Genomic DNA, 20,802 nt, shown 5'->3' on the forward strand with positions numbered 1-20,802 from the left:
CCCCCTGTTTTTATCGCGTGCGCGCGCGCATGTATATACGCATGTGTGCGTATTGTACAATTCATAAGTGTTGCTGTCGCTCTACTCTTCTCTGGTTGAGAAATCAGAGAAAATATATTGTTGCGCAAGTAAACGACAATGGCTAATCACTACGAGGTTCCAAATTGGTATGTATTTACTAGGCCGATAAATTCTCGACGAATTTAGTCAGGGATCTGCGTTTACGAAATTGCGCGTCCCGCTTTTTGTCGCTGAAATCGCAAGAAGGTAGAGACATCCAGTATTACAATACATGTACATTGTATTTCTTTTCAGGGCTGGGAAGCCACCAGTAGGACTGCATCTGGATGTATTAAAAAATGACAAGTTGATACAGGTAAAAAAATACGTTGCTTTAATTGTCTGTTTAACTCAAATAACATCACTTTAAAGTTCTGCCATGTCTACATGTTGTTGATACACATCACGTAAATATATCTTTGCAGAAACTTATGGTGGATGAAAAGAAATGTTATTTATTTGGACGCAATCAACAGCTGAATGATTTTTGTATCGACCATGCATCTTGCTCTCGGGTTCACGCAGCTCTCGTTTATCATAAACATCTCAATCGGGCATTTCTAGTTGATCTAGGCAGCAGTAAGTATATATATATATAGTTTAGATCAACATCAATGTGTAGGTTTTTTTAAGAAATACATTTTCACAAAATTTAAATGGTAAATGTTCATTTTTTTATCAACAATAGCTAATAAAGGAAAATATATTGTTATCACTAAACAATAACTCTATAAAGAGTTTGATATATTTTTTTGCAAAGATACTTTATAGTTATTTCATGAAGATTTTCCAATAACTTTTCAGCACATGGTACTTATATTGGAACTTTACGTTTGGAAGCTCACAAACCAACCCAATTACCAATTGACAGTACATTTCATTTTGGAGCCTCTACTCGATATTATATAATTAGAGAAAGACCTCAGACTGGTGCTAGACCTATTATCGAAGAATTAGAGAAATTATCTGAGGATATTGATGCTGGTGGCTTGTTGGGTTTACCAGAAACTGAAACAGAGCTTGATGTATGTGTCAAAAGTTTGGTATATGTATAGTAAAAAAATTTTTCAAACTTTTACTAAAATATATGATCAAATTTTATAATTCTCTTTTCTCAGAATTTAACAGAATTTAACACAGCTCACAATCGACGAATCTCTATGCTAGGCATAACAGATGACGAGATGCATAAACCAACGCGCAAGCGAAAGAAAAAGGGAATCACCTTTAACGACGACGAAGAGGTAATTAATCCGGAAGACATCGATCCGTCAGTCGGGAGGTTTCGTAATCTTATACAAACGACAGTTGTTCCTAGCAAGGTATGTGTGATGATCTCATACGATAATTATTACACGAAAGGAAACAAAGCATCGTTTAATTATAAAATAGGTTTAGACTCTATGAAAAACATGCTTTTTTTGTTGCAGAGAATGCGTATGGAAGGAGGTCTCATATCATTGTTGGAAGATCACAATCCTCTGAAGCATATGCAACCTACGTCCACCACCCCTCAACTCTATCACGATCTACCTCCCGAACAATTTACGCCGTCCTCGATGTCGATCAATCCATTTTCCACGGCTCTCACGTCGCTGACGTCACGGCTAGGTATCGCATTACCCAATCCGGCGCCCGAAGTGGAGATGACTCCGAATCAAGTACAGACAGAAGTACCGCATGTACAGGAACATCTACCGAGTACAACGGAGCCGCGGACGATGGAGCCGAAGAAAAAGAAATACGCCAAAGAGGCATGGCCTGGAAAAAAACCAATACCAACGCTCCTTGTATAATAAAAAGAATTACGGTTCGTACACATAATTATAATTCTATCATCGATCTTCTGAGAGAGCTATTAATTTCACAGAAATTGTTCATACATTACGGATTTGTGTATGACTTTTTCTGTCAAGTTTGTTATATTTTCGGCGATAATAACATCGTGTCGCGAATCATGTAAAATATTACAAAAGGAACTAACTTTATTAATAAGATTGTCATTATTTTATTTTAGCTGCTTATATTCAAAGCTTTGTGGGCAAATATTATTTAAGGCAAATGTGTAAAAAAATTTATATCTGATTTAAAGAATGCAGATTTGTGTAGTAATATCTATTATTTACTATTACAGTGCGGTTGATTAAAATTGACGACAATGTTCAGTGAGTACTCTAAAGTTGTCATATAATATGATAATTTTAATTTTAGAGCAGTTTAATTACCATAATATTGGATTTTGTATTTAAGTTCTTTCAGTAAATTCTATGAGTATACTCATACTCTATTTACTTTATTTCCAATGCGATAGCAACTATCAATAGAAGTAAAATTACTTATCACTTACTTTATTAAACGTTTTAATGAAATATGATGATATGAAATTATACTTAGCATTGTCGTCATTCTTGGATAATTAATAAGTAATTTAATAATTATCTAATAGCATTATCTATTATATAATCTATTTGTGCGACAAATTTCAGCATAATTTCTTGTATACTATTATTGCTCCAAGTGCAATGAATATGATGTAAATAGATAAAAAAAATTTCGTTGACACTTTTATAAATATGTGAGTACCAAAAAAGAAGTTAATAAAAGAACGAAAGTTGGGTAATGTTACACAGATATATATTATTTTGATTCAGTAAAAGAATATTTCGGTACAAAACATGATTGTTTCGTTTTACATATCTACTTTTTCACAGTAGATGAAACATTGATTTTTAGAGTATATGATTTATGTGCCACAAATAACTTTCACAAAAAATTCATCTATAAAAAGAATACGCGCGGTGACAATTATATATATACACGAAAATAAACGAAATTTTTCTCTTTTGCACAAAAAATTTAACGTAATGTTTAATATGACATTTTTCTATTTGATAATTTTCGCTCAGTCATCGAATAGCGAAAAAATACACATGCCGGCTCTTATTGAAAGATTTTCCTAAAACGCGCGTATTAATATTCCAACGGTGTGTCAGGCGTGGATGGCGATTCGAGGGCGACTTCTTCGTAATCTCTTTCGAGTGCTGCAAGATCTTCGCGTGCCTCCGCAAATTCGAGTTCTTCCATACCTTCTCCTACGTACCAATGGACAAAGGCCCTTTTATTGTACATTAAATCAAATTTATGATTAAGTTTAGCCCATGCTTCTTCTATAGCGGTCGTATTTGACAACATGGAGACAGCTCGCTGAACCTGTGCACGTGTACAATTTCAATTAATATACTAGAAGTTTATGAATTGTAAATTTAAAATTCTATAATTATAGTTTAGATTTTTAAGAGACTATTGATCTAAAAATGTAATATACATATTGTAACATACAGTATTTTTTTTATCTAATATATATATATATATATATATATATATATATATATATATATATTTTTTTTTTTTACTTAAAAAATTCTTTCCACGAAAATGTTTATAATTGCGATACCTTCGCGAGATCGCCGCCTGGCACGGCCGTGGGTGGCTGATAATTGATTCCAACTTTGAAACCCGTGGGGCACCAGTCGACAAAACGGATGCAACTCTTGCCCTTCATGGCGGCGATTGCTGCGTTGACATCTTTAGGCACAACATCACCACGGTACAGAAGACAGCAGGCCATATATTTTCCCTCGCGCGGATCACACTTGACCATCTGATTATTGGCCTCGAAGCACTCGGAGGTGATCTCCGCAACCGACATACCCTCGTGATGCGCCTTTTCAGCCGATACCACCGGGGCATAGGTTGCCAGGGGAAAGTGTATGCGGGGATAGGGCACCAGATTCGTCTGGAACTCGGTCAAGTCGACGTTCAGGGCGCCGTCGAACCTCAAGGACGCGGTGATGGACGACACAACCTGACTGATCAGCCGATTCAGGTTTGCGTACAAGGGTCGCTCGATGCCAAGCTTACGCCGACAAATATCATAGATTGCCTCATTGTCCACCATGAAGGCGCAATCGGAATGACTGATCGTCGTATGAGTCGTTAATACTGCATTATAAGGCTCCACTACAGCCGTAGATACCTGAAAAAAAATATGACAATATTTTTTGAGAGATTGCATTATCTTCTCAGATATATATAAGCTTTTATTTTGTAAAGTTATGTATTTTTGATTCTCGAAATTAGAGATTTTGGAGACTTTAAATTGTTCTCTGCGACTTCCATCTATATTCTTTATTTATTATCTCTATTAATTTTAATTTTTTTATAAAAGAAATACTCAGAAATTAGAAAGAAAAAAAAAGATAAATTTTTAGAATCAATTTTAATAATTTTAATTTATATTTCAGATGAAAGTGAGACAGAGTTAAAGAAATTCTTTTGCAAGAATAGATCGGTTAACTTTTCTAAACTCACTTGCGGCGCTGGATATATTACAAATTCCAATTTGCTCTTTTTGCCGTAGTCATCGGACAGCCTTTCCATAAGCAAGGATGTGAAACCCGATCCTGTACCTCCTCCAAACGAGTGGAAAACGAAGAAACCTTGCAAACCGGTACACTGATCGGTCAATCTGCGTACTCTGTCCATCACCGACTCGATCACCTCGCTCCCGATGGAATAGTGACCGCGAGCATAATTATTAGCGGCATCCTCTTTACCAGTAATTAACTGTTCTGGATGATACAATTGTTTGTATGTCCCCATTCGAATTTCATCTAGAAACGTAATAATTTTCAACATTTAAAAATTGATGTGAAATGGATGTATATTATTATATATTGATAAACAGAGCAACAATAATATTATCAAACGCTGACCAACAACAGTTGGCTCGAGATCGACCATCACGGCCCGTGGTACCATCTTGCCGGAACTCGTCTCGTTGAAGAAGGTGTTGAAGCAGTCATTCGTACCGGAGACTTTATCGGATGGCATAGTTCCATCCGGTTGGATTCCATGTTCCAGGCAATATAGTTCCCAGCAGGAATTGCCCATCTGAACGCCCGCTTGACCCACGTGCATCGATATACACTCACGCTAACCGGGAGAAAAAAAAATGCATTTTTATTGGCTATAAAAGCTTGACAATGTACATCTCTACTTTTCACTATTTAGAATTATTCAGAGAGCGTAATTTTATCTTCTCATACCATTTTGATATGTTTCCGAATAAAATTCTCTCGATATTACACAATAAAAATTTGGATAAATCGTCGAATCGAAATTTTAATTTAATCTTCAATTTAAACACGACAAATTTGGAAGTCGGCCATGAACTGCCCTAGAAAAAAACACTAATAATTTATATCTTTATTGCCCTGGTAACCATTATGATTAAATTTCAGAGGAATCAAAATTTAATATCTTTTCTTTAGAATGTGTGAAGTTGTCAAACGGAAAATTTTAGACAGATATTTCATACAAATACTGAATATATTATGTTTAAAAAAAAAGGAATGAAAAAAAAAACTTGATATTTTCATGCGATATTGGATGCAAATAGTTTAAATGAGTTCAGAATTATACTAAGAAAATAAATTTGTCTCGATATTTTTTTCGCCTATTTCTCTTTAAAAGAGTCAGGAGGGGTTTATAAAATTCAAAAATGAGAATTTAAATCTTGGTAAATGCAGCAAGTAAAATATGTGCCCTGTGCACTTATTAAAAATTATTTTCTGCGAAATCGACGTACTAATATCCGCGTTTCGCTCTTAATCGCTCAGTTTTCTAATTTGTTTGCATTCAAAATGTTTTCCAAATATTTGAATAGTATGCAAGCATATATATTGTTATGTAATATTATACAGAGTAATATTTTTTAACCATTTTATCTTGCATTTCGATATTTCTAATCGAAAATTACTCGAGTTAAATTTGAACATTGTCAAATTTTGCTAATTGTAAATATAGAATTGTAAAATTTTACTGCTTTATATATTTACATCTGTTTTTGGCAGATTTTCAATATTTGAATAATTAAAGAAACCGCTCATTTCTCTCTTAAAACATGCTGCATGCTATATATATTCTGATTGCGTCACAGAAACGTATCCGTGGTAACTAAGAACGCCTGGTGCAATACTTGCCATCTGCAATCCAAAAGTGACAATAGTTAATATTTTCAGAAATAGAACGAGATGTCGAACAAATAATGTGGTTGAAGCTGAGAAATATTTTTTCGAAGCAACGATCGCACGGCAATATAATTCTGCCTCCTCCCTTTCTGTATAATTACATATACAATTATACAGTTTCTTCTAGAAATCTTTTTCTTACGAATTGTACTAATTATAGCTTTTTTACACGATCAATTTACATAGTATTAATTTTCACTGCCCATCGTGATTTCGTAAAAGTGATGTGTAATTAATTCATCAATCAAGATCTGTTAATTAAGTAAAAAAAAAAAATTACGAAACAAAAGATATGGATAATTTAATTAAATATTAAAACCACAGTCTCGCGGTCATAAAATTAATGGGAACGTAATCCCAAGTGACAAAAGAAATCTTTAAATAAGTGCCGACTGAGAAGATAAAATATAATTAAGGATATTCCGATCAGCAAGGTATGGATACTAATTACAGAGCAAATATTGCAAAGTGGCTACCACTTTCCGATGGCCTTCTCGATCAATGGCTCGTTGATGCTTCTCTTCTGGACGAGAGAATGGGAAAGCTCGCAGGATGCATAGCTTTAATTATCGAGGACTTTGCAGAAGCTCGGACTTGCGATCTGGAGGTCCGAATTAAAAAGTCTTTATAACAGAGAGATTTTATCATTAATAAATATTTAAAAATGAAATACCTATGAAAATGCTTATAAAAATGAAAAGATTCATATGCTTTACAGGTGTTTGAAGAATTGGTAGATAACTTGGAGGAATTAATAAAAAGTTATAAATCGACATTTAAGCCGAAGGAGTTAAGCACCCATCTGATATATAAATATAAAATAAATCATTTGTCAATAATATTAAAGCGCAAACTCAATATCGTCGCGAAATTCACTCAAGATTTAATTACTGGTATTGTCGATTGTAAAAGTGAAGAAAATATAAGAATAGTGTTTAGGTAAACTTAAAAAAAAGTAATTTTTCTAGTATATTAACTATATGTTACTATATATTCAACTATATATTACTCTATATTATATCAATTATAGCACATTCTCTTTCGTTCGATTACACTATAATTTTATTACTTTGCATTTTAATATCAGAATTAATTTTATTATTTTTCCGCGGAGTCTTTTTACGAAAATAAATTTAGCTCCTTAAAAATCTTGATCTTTAAAAATTCTGCGATATTACCAGATAATGACATATTTATGCAAATTGCAGATTAGTAAATGCTTACAACAGCATGCTCGATATGGATCGAAACGTATCAGACTCATCCGTCAATGTCTTTTACAATGATTGCCCATCCATGTTGGAGCCGTTGAAGAAAATCTCTGTAACTAGAATATTGCAAGTACGTTAGTTTAACGCGTTCTATTTTTTATCCTTCTTTCTTAATATGTAAAATATTCAGAGATTATATTTTCTTTCCATAGACTATTAAATTAAACATTACATTTTTGTTTGAAACAGCACGGAATATCGATAAAGTAAAATTCTTAACATTAATAATTTTAGATATTAGCGAAAAACAGAGCGGAGGAATCTTGCCACGAACTTATCGATTGCCTTCTGGCAAATTACGAACCTCATGAAAAAGTAGAGCCAACATCTACGACGAACGACGTAGATGCTTCAGAAAACTCCAGCATCGAGATTTACCGGTTCGCAGTTACAGTTAAATATACCGCTAATATTATTATTATCAGATCTCAATATATATCTGTTATTAGATGGATAAATAATATTTATAAGTAGTATATGATTGTGTAATCTATAATCATATCAGATATATTTTTATTATCATTTTTAAACTAGTGCTCTTACAAGGCATTTAACGCCACCGATCACAAGTGCGACATCGACATCCGAAATAGAGGCATCCAATATAGAAAGCGTGCAGACAATCGTAAACACACAGAACGAGCAGGTTCTTAGACTTTTAAATGTTGTGCAAGAGATCTCACCACGATTGCTTGGCACGGACGCTTTAAAAACTTGCAAAGGTACAGTTTTAATCAATTTAAAGACCATTTTATAGTGTTTTATATATATATATATATATATATATATATATATATATTATGTACGAATAAAATATAACACCGAGCAACGTATTAATAAAATCTTTGATACATGGACAATCAGATATTATATATAATAGAAACTGGTACGTATTATTTATTAGGCGAAACAAGATTAAGAGGCAACGCGATAAAGAAAGTAAAGAACTATTATCAGGAGGTTGCATGGGGTGCACTGTCCAGTATTTTGGATCATGTGATACTATGGTGGTCCCGAGAAGCTCTCGCGACTCATCACAGTCACGGTGCTCAGCATCTCAGAGATTGGTTGCGACAGTTCATTCAAGGAAACGAAAGTAAAATAGAAAATTTCTTCTCTTATATTTGAAGACGTTTCTTTCGTGCTTATCTAACAATTTGTTTCGCGAGAAGACGATATAGTCTATTATATATTTATTTCAAAATTTATGTCTCAGTTCCACCTACAGTCAGATCAGCGCTGCAAAATTTATGCGATGCACTTGGGTACCACACGACTATCACTGCCTGGGATCAAATATTTAGACTAGCTTACACGTCGGCTTTCGAATGCCTTTCGAAACCATCGTCGACGGAGGTTGATATCTTATTTAGAAATTTTTAAATTATTATCTATTCGATCTACAACAAATGGCTGAAATTACTTGTAATATGAATAGAAAAAAAAAGAAAAAATAGCGCTTTTCTGCGTGCATTAAATAAAAAAAGAACCAAAAAAATTGTATTCTCGTAGGGAACCGACACAGGTCAAATGTTCGTCGAGTTGTTTCATTTGCTGGTTACCCTCAGCAACGAATGTGAGATCGGTGGCGAGTGGGTGATAGGGGCGCCATTGATAGAATTACCGTTATCAGAGCAGATCGTTGTGTTGCACAGAATGGACCATTCGGTGCACACGGCAAGATTGTGGGCCATTCAGGAGGCCAGAATTATAGCCCACACCTGGGACCTTGATGTGTTCTTTCTGCTGGTTAAGGGTGACATAGTAAACTGCCTTGAAGCATTATCTTACCTCAAGGTATTCTTCTTTTCATTTTTTCTTTAAATAATTTGTATAAAAAATTCATTATCTTATATTTATTTTTTCGATGATTTTAGCTCGCTGATCACACGACCGCGTTGTCCGCGAATTCTATTAGCGTCCAAGTATATGTGTGCACGAAGATGAGAGCGAAGATTGTCTCCGAAGTCAAAGCGAATGTCGAATTGCTTCAGGTATAATACAATATATGTTTCAATTTTTAAGAAATAGAAAAGATCATTTTTATTTATTTAATAACTCTTGCTTCACAAAGAAAATATTACTCTGTATTATATTCACATCTTAAAACTTTGAGATACTTATACTAATGTAAAGTTATTAATTATATTATAAAATAAATTAAATTTATTAAAAGCCGAGAGAAAAAGAAAATTTTATTTTTCCTCTGCGAAAAATAAAATTTTTAATTCAAATTTGTTATCTAAAAACCTAGAGATCATTTTAGATTTCTTCATTTTTGCAGATTTGTTCTGTTAAGTGTATCGACACACTTGCCAAGATTTGTCGTGTAATCAGCCTCGCGAATTTGCACATGTGTTTTCCACGTTCGAATTATTGGAGAATCAATAGCAGCGTACCTCCGGTGACCGCGAGTCTTTACGTGGAAACTTACTTTGGTATAGTTTATTTTATATTATATATTATATATATAAAATATTTTTATATTAAAAATATTCATTATTAAAGGTTACGCGAGTTGTAGATTTTATTGTCGTATATATTATTATTACGTACTTTAGAGATGCGTTAATTATTCATATACCAAATTATATATTTTACAGAAAAGGTGTTGCTACCAGTGCTGGAAGTAATAGAGGATCACGAGACATCAAACATGATTCTACGAATAATGTGCGAGGCGTGGCTCGATTATATCTATCTACATCGCATCAAGTTTAGGTAAATTTGAAATTATTTTGAAGTAATATAGAAAAAAATATATAGAAATAAAACCTGTCAATTTTTCACTTTTACTAAGATTAATATATAATATATAAATTCTCAATTTACATATCTTTCACACACACATCTTTCATTACATATATCTTTCTTCGTATTGTGCATTTCAATGTATGATTTCTAATGTAAAAATAAAATTCCAGTGAGTATGGAGCATATCAGCTATTAACGGATTTCGCTTACGTATCGACGTGGGTTACAGAGTGTTCGATCATTTCGCAAAATGTCAGGAATCACTTGTTGAAGAACGAGGTCTTGCGTCGTTGCGAGGGCGTTGGACGACTTCTCTTGAGACACCCGGGCGAAGCTATTGCTATGCGGAAACGATTGGGTGATTATACAACTTAATTTAGAATACCTATTTTCTTCAGATGTTTTTTTTGTGATTTTCAACAAAACAGATTCTATTCCGAATATATAATTATTGCGTTATATTAAAATGTTAAAGTTTACTTCACATCATTAGGAGACTCATGATTATTTAAAATTTTCTTTAATTAATGAGTAATTTTCTTTAATAAATAGTGATTTAAATGTCATTAAAAAAATTGTTAATATTTAATTTTTTACTGCTATTTTATTTTTCAGCTCGGAGAACGAACGAGCACGGATCGCCAGAATCTCCAGGTCTAGAACGCATGCCAGCTGAAATGTATGTTCCGAATCAAGAACAATGGCTTGAATTGCGCGCTCCTAAGCGATACAATTTTTGCTGTACGGAATAAAAAAAATAAATTGTTGCGAATAAATTGTCGAAATAAATTGTCGATGCTCTATATAACATATTTGATCTTGAATCATTTTTAAATTACTTGAATGCACAGGAACTTGTTATTAAAAATATTTTTTATTTTAAATGAGATACACAAGGCCTTTAAAGAGCAAATAACTTAGTGTAAATAAACAAATAAAATCAAAACTTAAAAATTAAACAAACGTGAAATTTACGTTGAAATGTTACAAATTTATAAAAATATTAAAAATACATAAAAACAAATTAGGTATAAATACGCAAAGAAATTACAAGTTATAAGTAAAAATAAATCTATGTCTTTAATCTAAGTATCTAATATTCCATATAGTATAAATTAAATAATATTTTTAAAAAATATTTTATATGATATACATAAAAAATTTTAAAAATTACTTTGAAAGAGTAAAATCTATGTAATATCCTATGCATTCAATTTTTCACAGAAAAATGACTAGTCGTTGACGATTTAAACTTATATTCTCGAGAAGCCCGACAGGACAGAAGCCTTTCCGTGATCCGAGACATGTATTACATTACATAGATATATTACGGGATGCGGCGAGAAAATCAACGCACTAACCATCGTTCTTGGCAGTCAAATATTGGCCGTTTATGTCAACATTACATGACGTGTTATGATAAAATTAATCTTATTTTGATGGAAAGCTTAAACAATAAAGTTTTATACAAAGTGAAGATAAATATGTGAAGACGAGAGTGTCTATTATATACAAAATAAAAAAAGCATAAACATTTTAATTAACTTTGTTACTTCTGAAAATTGCATAATAAAAAGTAATACCGCTCATTATAAAATTTTATATAACAAACAAATTTTTATGAAATCAATTGTGTGATTATTCTAATAGTTTACGTTATGTTGTGTCGTTTATATGTGCAAAATAATTTTATATAATTTTTATCAATCTCAAATATAATGGATAATCGCTTGCATAAGTCACATAGAAATATAGCTCGTTGGCAGAGTTGTCGCACCGCAAAATAAAAATGCGGCAAGGCTACTCATGTTTCATTCCAGACTGTCGATTCTCGATTCACCACTTTATATAACCAGTCTGGTTGTCCGTACGGACATGCGAACAATCTTCAAGGGCTGAAGCCTTTATTAAATTTTTTTTTTATATGCGGACAAAGAAGTTACATAGTTTTATATATATTGTATCGACGAAAAAGAATTTTATAAGTATCATATTTAAGTGCATGTTTTTAACATTTTGTAAATAATAGCAATTTGTTAAAATTTTGACAATTGCATTTATTACTTTTAAATCTATCAGTCTATCTATGACATATTTTAAACAAAAAATTTGCTTCAGACAAAATTTTATTTAATGGTGTAGTGTTGTAATTATTTATACGAGAGACGTGTTAAGTGATTTATATATACGTAAAATCAAACTGTCAGATGAGGAGGATCTTTGAAGAGCTTCGCCTATCCATCGTCACAAGCAGAAATCGATATCTGTGTGTTGTTTAAAAATCTTTTGCATCTGCATTTTTGTGCAACGAAAATGCGTGGTATTACGGAAAGGACGCCTCTAAGAAGGCATATGGATTCACCCGACTACGTCGAATTTGCCAGCCTTTTGAGAACTCGAAGAACGCGAATACGACAATTCCAATGCTGCATTTGCGTTATTCTAATGTAAATTTACGTCTGTCTTTTATATAAGATTTTGAAAAATTAAATCAAATTTTATGTAAAGTATTATAAAGTTTTATAAAAGTTTTATTTTACACTTTTATATTACTTTAGAGATACTTTATGTTATACATATTTTATTTCTACAAGACTGTATAGAATTTTAATATCAAATTCGCTACAAAAAATTAAAAATAAATAAAAAATAGATAACAAGGAACCAAGATTTAGATTAGAGTTTTTAAGGCGGTAGTCGGTAAGCATAGTGAAAGTGCCTCCGACGAGTTTTTAAATAACATAATTTGTCTGTCATGTCCTCACTGTAAAATGACGTTTTTCTCGGTAACTCAGGAAATAATAAAGTATTTTTTTTACAATGAGAAAATGACAGGCCAAGTATTATTTGAAAACTCGTCGGGGGCATTTTTTGTATGCTTATCCGGCTATAGCCTTTGTCAAGTTATGTCAGTTATAGAATTTTCGAGTCTAAAAATTTAATTAACTATATAAATAACAAATTATATTACTGAAATATCGTTTATGGCCCCGTTGAACAATTATACTTTGTAATCCGATTTTCTAGAGTGATATTTACGATGGCTTTGGTGGTATCCATCAGCTATTCCATCAGTCATACTAACTCCACTAATCCCATGATCGACAACGCAACATCCCCCGGAAATTTACGTGGCATCCTAAGAGAAACCTTAAGATTTGCACCTGGATCCGCCTCGTACGCATCTTCCAGCAGTACTGTCAGTGCCATAGTCGAATTCAACTACATTCAGCGAAACGCGAACATTGATACCTCGACGAAGAATCTCAGTCGACACGAATATATGCAAGGACTACGAGCCGGCGAACAAGCGATGAAGGATCGATTGCTCGCGGACACGATTGCGGCAAAGTCACCGTTGCCATCCCCATCTCCAGAATCTAGACATCGCTATGCGGTGAGCACGTATCCTAATGTTAGTGCTCTTGCTTTAGCAGCGATAGGTGAAATCGCAGCGACAAGAACGATTGAAAATATGAGGTGAGTGCTAGACTCTCTCCCTATATAAATGTGTAAATAAATGTGTAAAATATTTATGTTATCCTTTAATTTTTTTTTCTTAAAAAGAATGTTCAAAATGTAGTAGCTCTATATTATATATAATATTTTGCCTATATAGCCTGCATATTTATAAATTAAAATCTTAATTTTTCTGCAATATATAAAGTAATTATTTATATTGGCGATTAAAATTATAAAGAGTTAATTTTTATAACATTTTAGACTATTGATAAGAAATTTTATAAATATTTTCCTGTTCAAGATCCACTCAAAATGGACCTTCGGCGATCGGTACTTTCTTTGACAGCGGCTGGGTGCCGAAGAGCGTATGCAAACAATATTTCGATCGCTCCTGCAAAATCGGCAAATACAGAACCGTCGACGGTAGCTGCAATCGACCGAGAGGATGGGGCTCTGGCATGAAACCTTTCAAGAGAGTTTTGCCACCGGATTACGCCGACGGGATCGAATCTCCTCGGAAGACGCGATCCGGAAAGGATTTGCCTTCCGCCAGAGAAGTCAGTCTGAAAATACATAAACCTTCAGTCAGCAGCAATCCTTCTTTCACGGTGATGCTGGCTGTATTCGGTCAGTTTCTAGATCACGACATTACCGCCACCGCGCTTAGTCAAGGTATTAACGGGAGTTCGATAGCATGTTGTTCATCCTCGAAAGAACAACATCCCGAATGCTTCTCCATTCGAATCGGAAGCGGCGATCCTGTGTATGATCTGACTAATAGAACCTGCATGGATTTTGTAAGATCGGCACCAGCTCCGCGATGTAAACTGGGTCGCAGAGAACAGCTTAATCAAGTAATTCAGATTCGCATTCTACTTGCAATTCTAAAAAAAACTAAGAAATCACAGAATACACTTTCTACATAAATCTCTTCTAGATATATAAAATTCAACAAACTAATTTTCTTACTCGATATAAACTTAAAAATAATTCAAGTCGCCAAAGAATAAAACTATAGAGAAGTTTAATAAATGTTACGTCTAGGTCAGTGCCTTCATCGACGGTTCAGCCATTTATGGTTCCAACAACAAGACCACTTGTGACCTACGCGAATTCAACGGTGGTCGTTTGAAGATGCAGCTCACCCCTGATAATAGAACCCTCTTACCACCAAGCACGAATCCTAACGATGGTTGTAACCGAGAAGCTGAGCGACGTCGTGGTCGTTATTGCTTCGTGGCCGGTGATGCCAGAGCGAACGAGAATTTGCACTTAACTACAATGCATCTTCTCTGGGCGAGGCAACACAACAGGATCGCGGATGAATTATCAAAAATCAATCCCGGTTGGAGTGACGAAGTGCTCTTTCAGGAAACGCGACGTATTGTTGGCGCTCAATTGCAACACATCACCTATCGCGAGTTTCTACCCATCATCGTAGGCGATAAAAAGATGAAGAAACACAGTTTAAAGCCTCTTAGATCAGGCTACAGAAAGCAAATGTATGATCCAAATGATCTGGAGAACGATCCGACGATAGCCAATCACTTTGCGGCCGCGGCTTTTCGTTTCGCACACACTTTACTACCAGGATTGATGAGAATGACAGACGCAGAGAAGGGTACGTCGTCGTATATGGAACTGCACAGGATGCTTTTCAATCCGTACAGCCTTTATGCCGAGAACGGCATCAGGAGTTCAATCAATTCGGCCACAACCAATGTCATTCAAAAATACTCTACGCATGTCACTTCGCAGCTGACCAATAATCTTTTCGAAGATCCCGTAGCAAATTTTACAATACCTTGCGGCCTCGATCTGGTATCGTTGAACATTCAACGTGGACGGGATCACGGATTGCCAGGATACACTGTATGGCGAGAGTATTGCGGACTAGGAAAAGTGGAAACGTTTGCCGACCTCGAAGGGTATTTGAATCATCAGGATCTGGAACAAATATCGATGCTTTACGAGTCGGTCGACGATATAGATTTATATACCGGCGCGTTATCGGAAATTCCAAAGTCAGACAGTTTGGTCGGACCTACGTTTACGTGTTTGATCATTGACCAGTTCGCACGTTTGCAAAAGGGAGATCGCTACTGGTATGAATACGCCGAGCAACCATATCCCTTCACAAAAGGTAAATTTCATGTTGATGTTGATAATATTTGCTTTTACTATGATATTCAATTAGCATAATTAGAATTATTTATAGGAAAAAATATCTGCTATAAAATAGCAAATATTGAATAATATAAGTTTTTAAAATGATAAATATTTGCTATAAATTTTTGATACTTGAAGAAATTTATTATGTCAAAAAATGTATAAAACTGAATTATATATACAAACATTTCAGAACAACTCGTGGAGCTACGCAAGATTTCGCTGGCCAAAATAATATGCGATTGTTCCGATGGAATTACACATGTTCAGATGGAATTAATGCGTTCTATTGGACCTGATAATCCTCTGGTACCTTGCAAAGATATACCAGAACCTTCCTTTACATTGTGGAAAGAAAACACTTCATTTCCAATTTAGCGTCATCAACAGATATAAAAAATCCGAACAGATCAAAACTTTATAAATATAGCATATATATAAAATTGTGAGAATTATTTGAATTATAATGAACACAGCTTGAATGATCTTTATTTTAATGTTAACTTTCAAAAAGTTTTATGACCTTAAAATTAGGTTTATATTCTAATTCATCTAAAGAGTTTTTCACACAAATAATAAGTTTTACATAAGAATTATATATAAGCATTCTGTATACATTCCTAAGTTGAAAAATTATTTTTTCATCTATCTATACAATTCTATAAATTTTGCTATACAAATAAAGAATAAGAAATATTGAATAACATAAATATAACAACGAATTTTACTGACTTATAGGTCGCAAATCATAGCTATTGAAAATAAATATTTAGAAATGGATAAATACTTAAAGCTTTTTGTTATGCAACTTGATACATTTTTAAATCGCAATTATTTTTTCAAGTAAGATAGATACACCTAACACCTAAAAGTAACGATTTAATAGCATTTTTAAATTTTGTAACAAAAATTGTTTTTAAACAAACCAAGCAGATTACTAATGAAAAAAGTGCTAATGCTTTACACATATATATCTTATTATAATGTTGTTGAATATAATATTTTCAGAAAGTTCTTTAAATATGTTTATTTCATTTTTGACAGTAGCAGGAAAAAGCTAAGTAGAAATATCTTAACGAAAGAATTAAGAATAAAATGATTAAGTAATATTTTTTATTTTTTATTTTGTTTTTTACTTTTAAGTAAATTTGAGGGTATTTTTGCAAAAATTAGAATACTTTTTCGAAATTGTTGTAGTACCCTATATTTTAATGTGGAAAAGATTGTTTTTATAATTATTATAATATTATAAGTTATCTATAACATTTTTAAAATATTCAGTACTCACCGATTTCGTCGAATTTTTGCCATTATGTATTCCAACATTTTAGTCACGTATCTGTATGAAATAAAAAATATAAAAACTAATTAAAACAATTATGCAAAATTTCAATAATATCAATAAAAGTAATATATGTCAAAATGTATATTTAAATCTTTAAATATTTATTTTTATTTATATGTATTACATATATTAATTATATAAATTTTATTCTGATAGACATATGTATCATTCATATATCGCAATTCAAACCCCGATAATGATACAACAACAATACAATATTACAATGAATGTTATATATATATATATATATATATATACACTTCAATTTGCTGTTAAGCTCTTTGCTTTAAAAGTTTTTGGATTGTTTGATTAACAAATAATCCGTTATGGGAATAATTTTATGAAAAAAAAAATATAATAAATAAGCAAAAATTATTTTGTTGGTGCTTTGCAACATATATTATTATTTCTTATCTTTTTAATCCAAAAACTTTCTGTCTAAAAATTTATTGCAATATGACATGTAAGTATGAAATAAATTTACATAAATTGCTACTATAATTAAAAATTGCTTTCACAATCAATTGCGATTAATTTTTTATTTCCTTATAAAAAAAAATAAGTAAACAATATATTTTATTTTTAATTTTGTGAGAATAATAAAAGTTTATTTTCTAGAAAGAAATATTTATTTTATTAAAATACATGTATTTAATATCTATGTATTATAAATATATTTTTGTATGTATATATATAGTTTTTTATTATTCTAACTGCAATATCCGCAGACGGATACGCGATTTTCGATTTAATTAGTTTTTATATTTTCAACAAAAAAAGCAAAATGATGTAATATATTACTAATTTTATGAGATATTTAATTTTATTGGAAATCTCTTTTAAATGAAAAAAAACAAACTTTTTAAATACATACATATGACGATATGACATTATCGATAATGCAGTTGTATATGCAAGTGTATTAGCGGATTTTCTAGACTTGCGATGCATCTGTTTCATTTATACGGTTAGAAAAGCGAGGATGGAAAACGAATTAAGAATTGTGGTGAAATGGAGCGGAAAAGAATACGATATTCTCGATATTCAAGAGGAGGATACTGTTCTTACTCTGAAAGAGCTTATACATAAAGAAACGGGTGTTCGTCCTGAACGTCAAAAGCTGTTAAATCTCAAATTTAAAGGTTATGTTTTGAGAACTGTTTGTTGGCTTTAGGTCTGATAAATAATCGTTCCCGTAATTTCAACAACATATTTCCTAATTTTTTCCCCATGTTTAAGTATAGTCAAATATCCTGCTACATAATCATAAAATTTTAGTTACGTTTTATACCATTGTTATTTAAAATGTATTGACAGCAGTTATTTATTTATAATTTCGATAAAGCTTCTCCCCTTTATTGCAATATGTCAAATTTATAATCTTATTTTTCTTGAAATAATTCTTTTAATTTTCATGTTATTATTGATTGTTATTAATTGTTAATGACTAGAAAAGTTGGTGAAAATTTATAATCTGATATAGCATAATTTAAATACATAGTTTTCAAAAATAACTTTAGAAACTTTTTATTCCTTAGGCAAAGCAGCACAAGATGAGGACATAATTGGCAAGTTAAATTTGAAACCTGGCTTCAAACTGATGTTGATGGGCTCGCGTGAAGAAGATATTGCAGAGGCCAGTCAAGCACCAGAGAATGTACCTGAAGTGATTAATGATTTAGATATAGAGGAAGAGGAAGTAGAGATTGAAAAGGCTGAGATAAATCTACGTAAAATCCAAATACGTATTGATCGCTATGTGATTACAGAACTGAATCCTCTGAGGGAGGGTAAGAAGCTCCTTGTTCTTGACATAGACTATACTTTGTTTGATCATAGATCAGTGGCAGAAAGTGGAGCCCAATTAATGCGTCCGTATCTCCATGAATTTTTGACATGTGCTTATAAAAATTATGACATAGTCATTTGGTCGGCAACTAGCATGAAGTGGATTAACGAAAAGATGAAACTTTTGGGAGTTTCAAATCATCCAAACTATAAAATAGCTTTTCATCTGGATGTCCTTGCTATGATCACTGTTCACACACCAAAATATGGCGTTGTCGGAGTAAAACCACTAGGCATTATTTGGGGAAAGTACAAACAGTTCTCTGCGAAAAATACAATAATGTTTGACGATATCAGACGAAATTTCATAATGAATCCGCAATCAGGATTGAGAATAAAACCTTTTAAACATGCTCACACCAGCAGAGTCGAAGACTTTGAATTATTAAAGCTATCAAGATATTTGGAATTAATAGCAGAGGTCGATGACTTTCAAACACTTAATCATAGAAAATGGGAAGAATACAAACCCAAGAAGAACAACCAAACGAAGAATGAACAAACTAGCAATGATGAGAATAGTTAAATATTGATGAAACTCATTTTTGTATTTTTTGTCTCCCTAAGGAAAATCAATGAACAATATAGGGATTGATGCAAAGGAGCAACGCGAAGTAACTTGAAGACTGTATATAATGAAAAGAGCACATGAAAGAATTTGCATTTGTCAGCTATTTTAAAATTATTAAGAAATCAGGTTATAAGACTGTTCTATACATTCTGGATCACGACTTTTGTTGCAAGAGAATTTATAATGCGTGATATATTAAACTTTTTGAAAATACACGTATTTTCACATGTTTCTGTATATTTGTGATGTATTTATCGATTTTACTGTACGTATATAAGAGATTAAATTTAAATAAAACGCACGAAATGCTCAGTACAAGAATGCAATGATATAATACGTTTAAGTCCGCGTGTCATGTGTGCAAAATTTTTGCGCATCTCCATGTACATCTTTGCGTAAATATAAATATCGACAAACTTTGGGATAACAAACTTAAGCGAAACATTTAATTCTTTACATGCTCGCACTATTGTAACAATGCGGCTTATTCTACTCATTAACACGTAATATATATTTCGCTATACAAATCGCAATTTTTATCTTACAATATGCTAGCGTTTAGCAGACTATATTTAGAAAATTAAAAAATTTTTATATATGCTAAATTTTTTTTATATAAATATTTCAATATAAATATAATAAAATCCTGTCTCCATTTCGATAAAATTTAAAATATTTCGAAAGAGGATGTGTGTATAAAAATATAAAAAATATATACATAACGATTGTAATAAAGCTTACTTATCCAAAAATTCGATTTTTAATCTATTGTCTATCTTTAAAATCTTTTTATATCTGTCAAGCTTATGATAAACATTTTCTAAATATATTTGCAATCAAAATTTATACAAATATAAGATTTATATTAATATAAGTTTAATTTTTTTTTCTCAAATTTTGTTATATGTATTTTATATATATTTCTATGCAAATATAATAATAAAAAAAAGATCTGAAATAGTTATCTCTACTTTCATTATATATTTATATATAGTTTATATTTTTATGTTTTTTATATCTGTATAATATAAAACAATTTATTAGTCTATACGTATATTCTATACACATGTATACATATTTATTATCTTACTAATAATATCAGGATAAAGTTTCATGCACAAAATGCAAAGAAAACTCCTTCATTTTTTATTAGATAATACTAAAGTATTAGCTAATAAAAATTATTTGCTAATGTACAAAAGAGAAATAAGAAACGAAATCTCGCGCCCC

At 32.1% G+C, this 20,802-nt stretch overlaps 5 protein-coding genes across 6 annotated transcripts; 4 read left to right on the forward strand and 1 right to left on the reverse strand.

Annotated features, from left to right (window-relative positions):
* The first annotated feature begins 26 nt into the window (after nt 1-26).
* On the forward strand, nt 27-4,611 carry Nipp1 (nuclear inhibitor of protein phosphatase 1). Of its 2 annotated transcripts, XM_072903879.1 has the most exons (7): nt 27-167; nt 316-376; nt 486-639; nt 865-1,085; nt 1,179-1,382; nt 1,491-1,870; nt 4,481-4,611. In XM_072903879.1, the coding sequence occupies exons 1-6, from the start codon at nt 139-141 to the stop codon at nt 1,854-1,856; spliced, it is 1,035 nt and encodes a 344-aa protein (XP_072759980.1). In that variant the 5' UTR covers nt 27-138; the 3' UTR covers nt 1,857-1,870; nt 4,481-4,611. The 2 variants fall into 2 exon arrangements, with proteins under 2 accessions (XP_072759980.1, XP_072759977.1); XM_072903876.1 differs by lacking the exon at nt 4,481-4,611 and having other exon boundaries at nt 1,491-2,712.
* Nucleotides 2,947-5,049, reverse strand: LOC140672056 (tubulin alpha chain). Its single transcript, XM_072903872.1, has 4 exons — nt 4,836-5,049; nt 4,432-4,733; nt 3,515-4,096; nt 2,947-3,270 (listed from the first exon to the last, which is right to left on the reverse strand). Exons 1-4 carry the CDS (start codon nt 5,038-5,040, stop codon nt 3,031-3,033), a joined length of 1,329 nt encoding a protein of 442 aa, XP_072759973.1. The 5' UTR covers nt 5,041-5,049; the 3' UTR covers nt 2,947-3,030.
* Nucleotides 5,049-11,020, forward strand: LOC140672048 (coiled-coil domain-containing protein 142). Its single transcript, XM_072903845.1, has 13 exons — nt 5,049-6,759; nt 6,871-7,091; nt 7,361-7,493; nt 7,658-7,803; nt 7,958-8,145; nt 8,328-8,519; nt 8,640-8,779; nt 8,936-9,220; nt 9,301-9,417; nt 9,708-9,861; nt 10,027-10,144; nt 10,348-10,535; nt 10,793-11,020. Exons 1-13 carry the CDS (start codon nt 6,589-6,591, stop codon nt 10,927-10,929), a joined length of 2,190 nt encoding a protein of 729 aa, XP_072759946.1. The 5' UTR covers nt 5,049-6,588; the 3' UTR covers nt 10,930-11,020.
* A 544-nt stretch (nt 11,021-11,564) lies between these two features.
* Nucleotides 11,565-16,784, forward strand: LOC140671871 (salivary peroxidase/catechol oxidase). The gene is made up of 5 exons (XM_072903561.1): nt 11,565-12,624; nt 13,205-13,657; nt 13,941-14,493; nt 14,684-15,782; nt 16,002-16,784. The coding sequence occupies exons 1-5, from the start codon at nt 12,491-12,493 to the stop codon at nt 16,184-16,186; spliced, it is 2,424 nt and encodes an 807-aa protein (XP_072759662.1). The 5' UTR covers nt 11,565-12,490; the 3' UTR covers nt 16,187-16,784.
* A 1,276-nt stretch (nt 16,785-18,060) lies between these two features.
* Nucleotides 18,061-20,302, forward strand: Ublcp1 (Ubiquitin-like domain-containing C-terminal domain phosphatase 1). Its single transcript, XM_072903518.1, has 2 exons — nt 18,061-18,295; nt 18,692-20,302. Exons 1-2 carry the CDS (start codon nt 18,136-18,138, stop codon nt 19,525-19,527), a joined length of 996 nt encoding a protein of 331 aa, XP_072759619.1. The 5' UTR covers nt 18,061-18,135; the 3' UTR covers nt 19,528-20,302.
* Nucleotides 20,303-20,802: the final 500 nt, after the last annotated feature.

The sequence above is a fragment of the Anoplolepis gracilipes genome, chromosome 12, assembly GCF_047496725.1.
Source record: "Anoplolepis gracilipes chromosome 12, ASM4749672v1, whole genome shotgun sequence".
Lineage (NCBI taxonomy): Eukaryota > Metazoa > Arthropoda > Insecta > Hymenoptera > Formicidae > Anoplolepis > Anoplolepis gracilipes.

Coding starts and splice junctions, on each gene's coding strand:
- Nipp1 (XM_072903879.1), top strand. CDS start 139: ATGGCTAATCACTACGAGGTTCCAAATTG. Junction 168..315: donor CACTACGAGGTTCCAAATTG/GTATGTATTTAC, acceptor ATTTCTTTTCAG/GGCTGGGAAGCCACCAGTAG. Junction 1,086..1,178: donor AAACTGAAACAGAGCTTGAT/GTATGTGTCAAA, acceptor CTCTTTTCTCAG/AATTTAACAGAATTTAACAC.
- LOC140672056 (XM_072903872.1), bottom strand. CDS start 5,040: ATGCACGTGGGTCAAGCGGGCGTTCAGATGGGCAATTCCTGCTGGGAA. Junction 4,734..4,835: donor TCTCGAGCCAACTGTTGTTG/GTCAGCGTTTGA, acceptor TTACGTTTCTAG/ATGAAATTCGAATGGGGACA. Junction 4,097..4,431: donor TAATATATCCAGCGCCGCAA/GTGAGTTTAGAA, acceptor ATTTTTTTTCAG/GTATCTACGGCTGTAGTGGA.
- LOC140672048 (XM_072903845.1), top strand. CDS start 6,589: ATGGATACTAATTACAGAGCAAATATTGCAAAGTGGCTACCACTTTCC. Junction 7,494..7,657: donor CTGTAACTAGAATATTGCAA/GTACGTTAGTTT, acceptor TAATAATTTTAG/ATATTAGCGAAAAACAGAGC. Junction 8,780..8,935: donor CGAAACCATCGTCGACGGAG/GTTGATATCTTA, acceptor GTATTCTCGTAG/GGAACCGACACAGGTCAAAT.
- LOC140671871 (XM_072903561.1), top strand. CDS start 12,491: ATGCGTGGTATTACGGAAAGGACGCCTCTAAGAAGGCATATGGATTCA. Junction 12,625..13,204: donor TGCATTTGCGTTATTCTAAT/GTAAATTTACGT, acceptor CCGATTTTCTAG/AGTGATATTTACGATGGCTT. Junction 14,494..14,683: donor GCAGAGAACAGCTTAATCAA/GTAATTCAGATT, acceptor TGTTACGTCTAG/GTCAGTGCCTTCATCGACGG.
- Ublcp1 (XM_072903518.1), top strand. CDS start 18,136: ATGGAAAACGAATTAAGAATTGTGGTGAAATGGAGCGGAAAAGAATAC. Junction 18,296..18,691: donor GTTAAATCTCAAATTTAAAG/GTTATGTTTTGA, acceptor TTTATTCCTTAG/GCAAAGCAGCACAAGATGAG.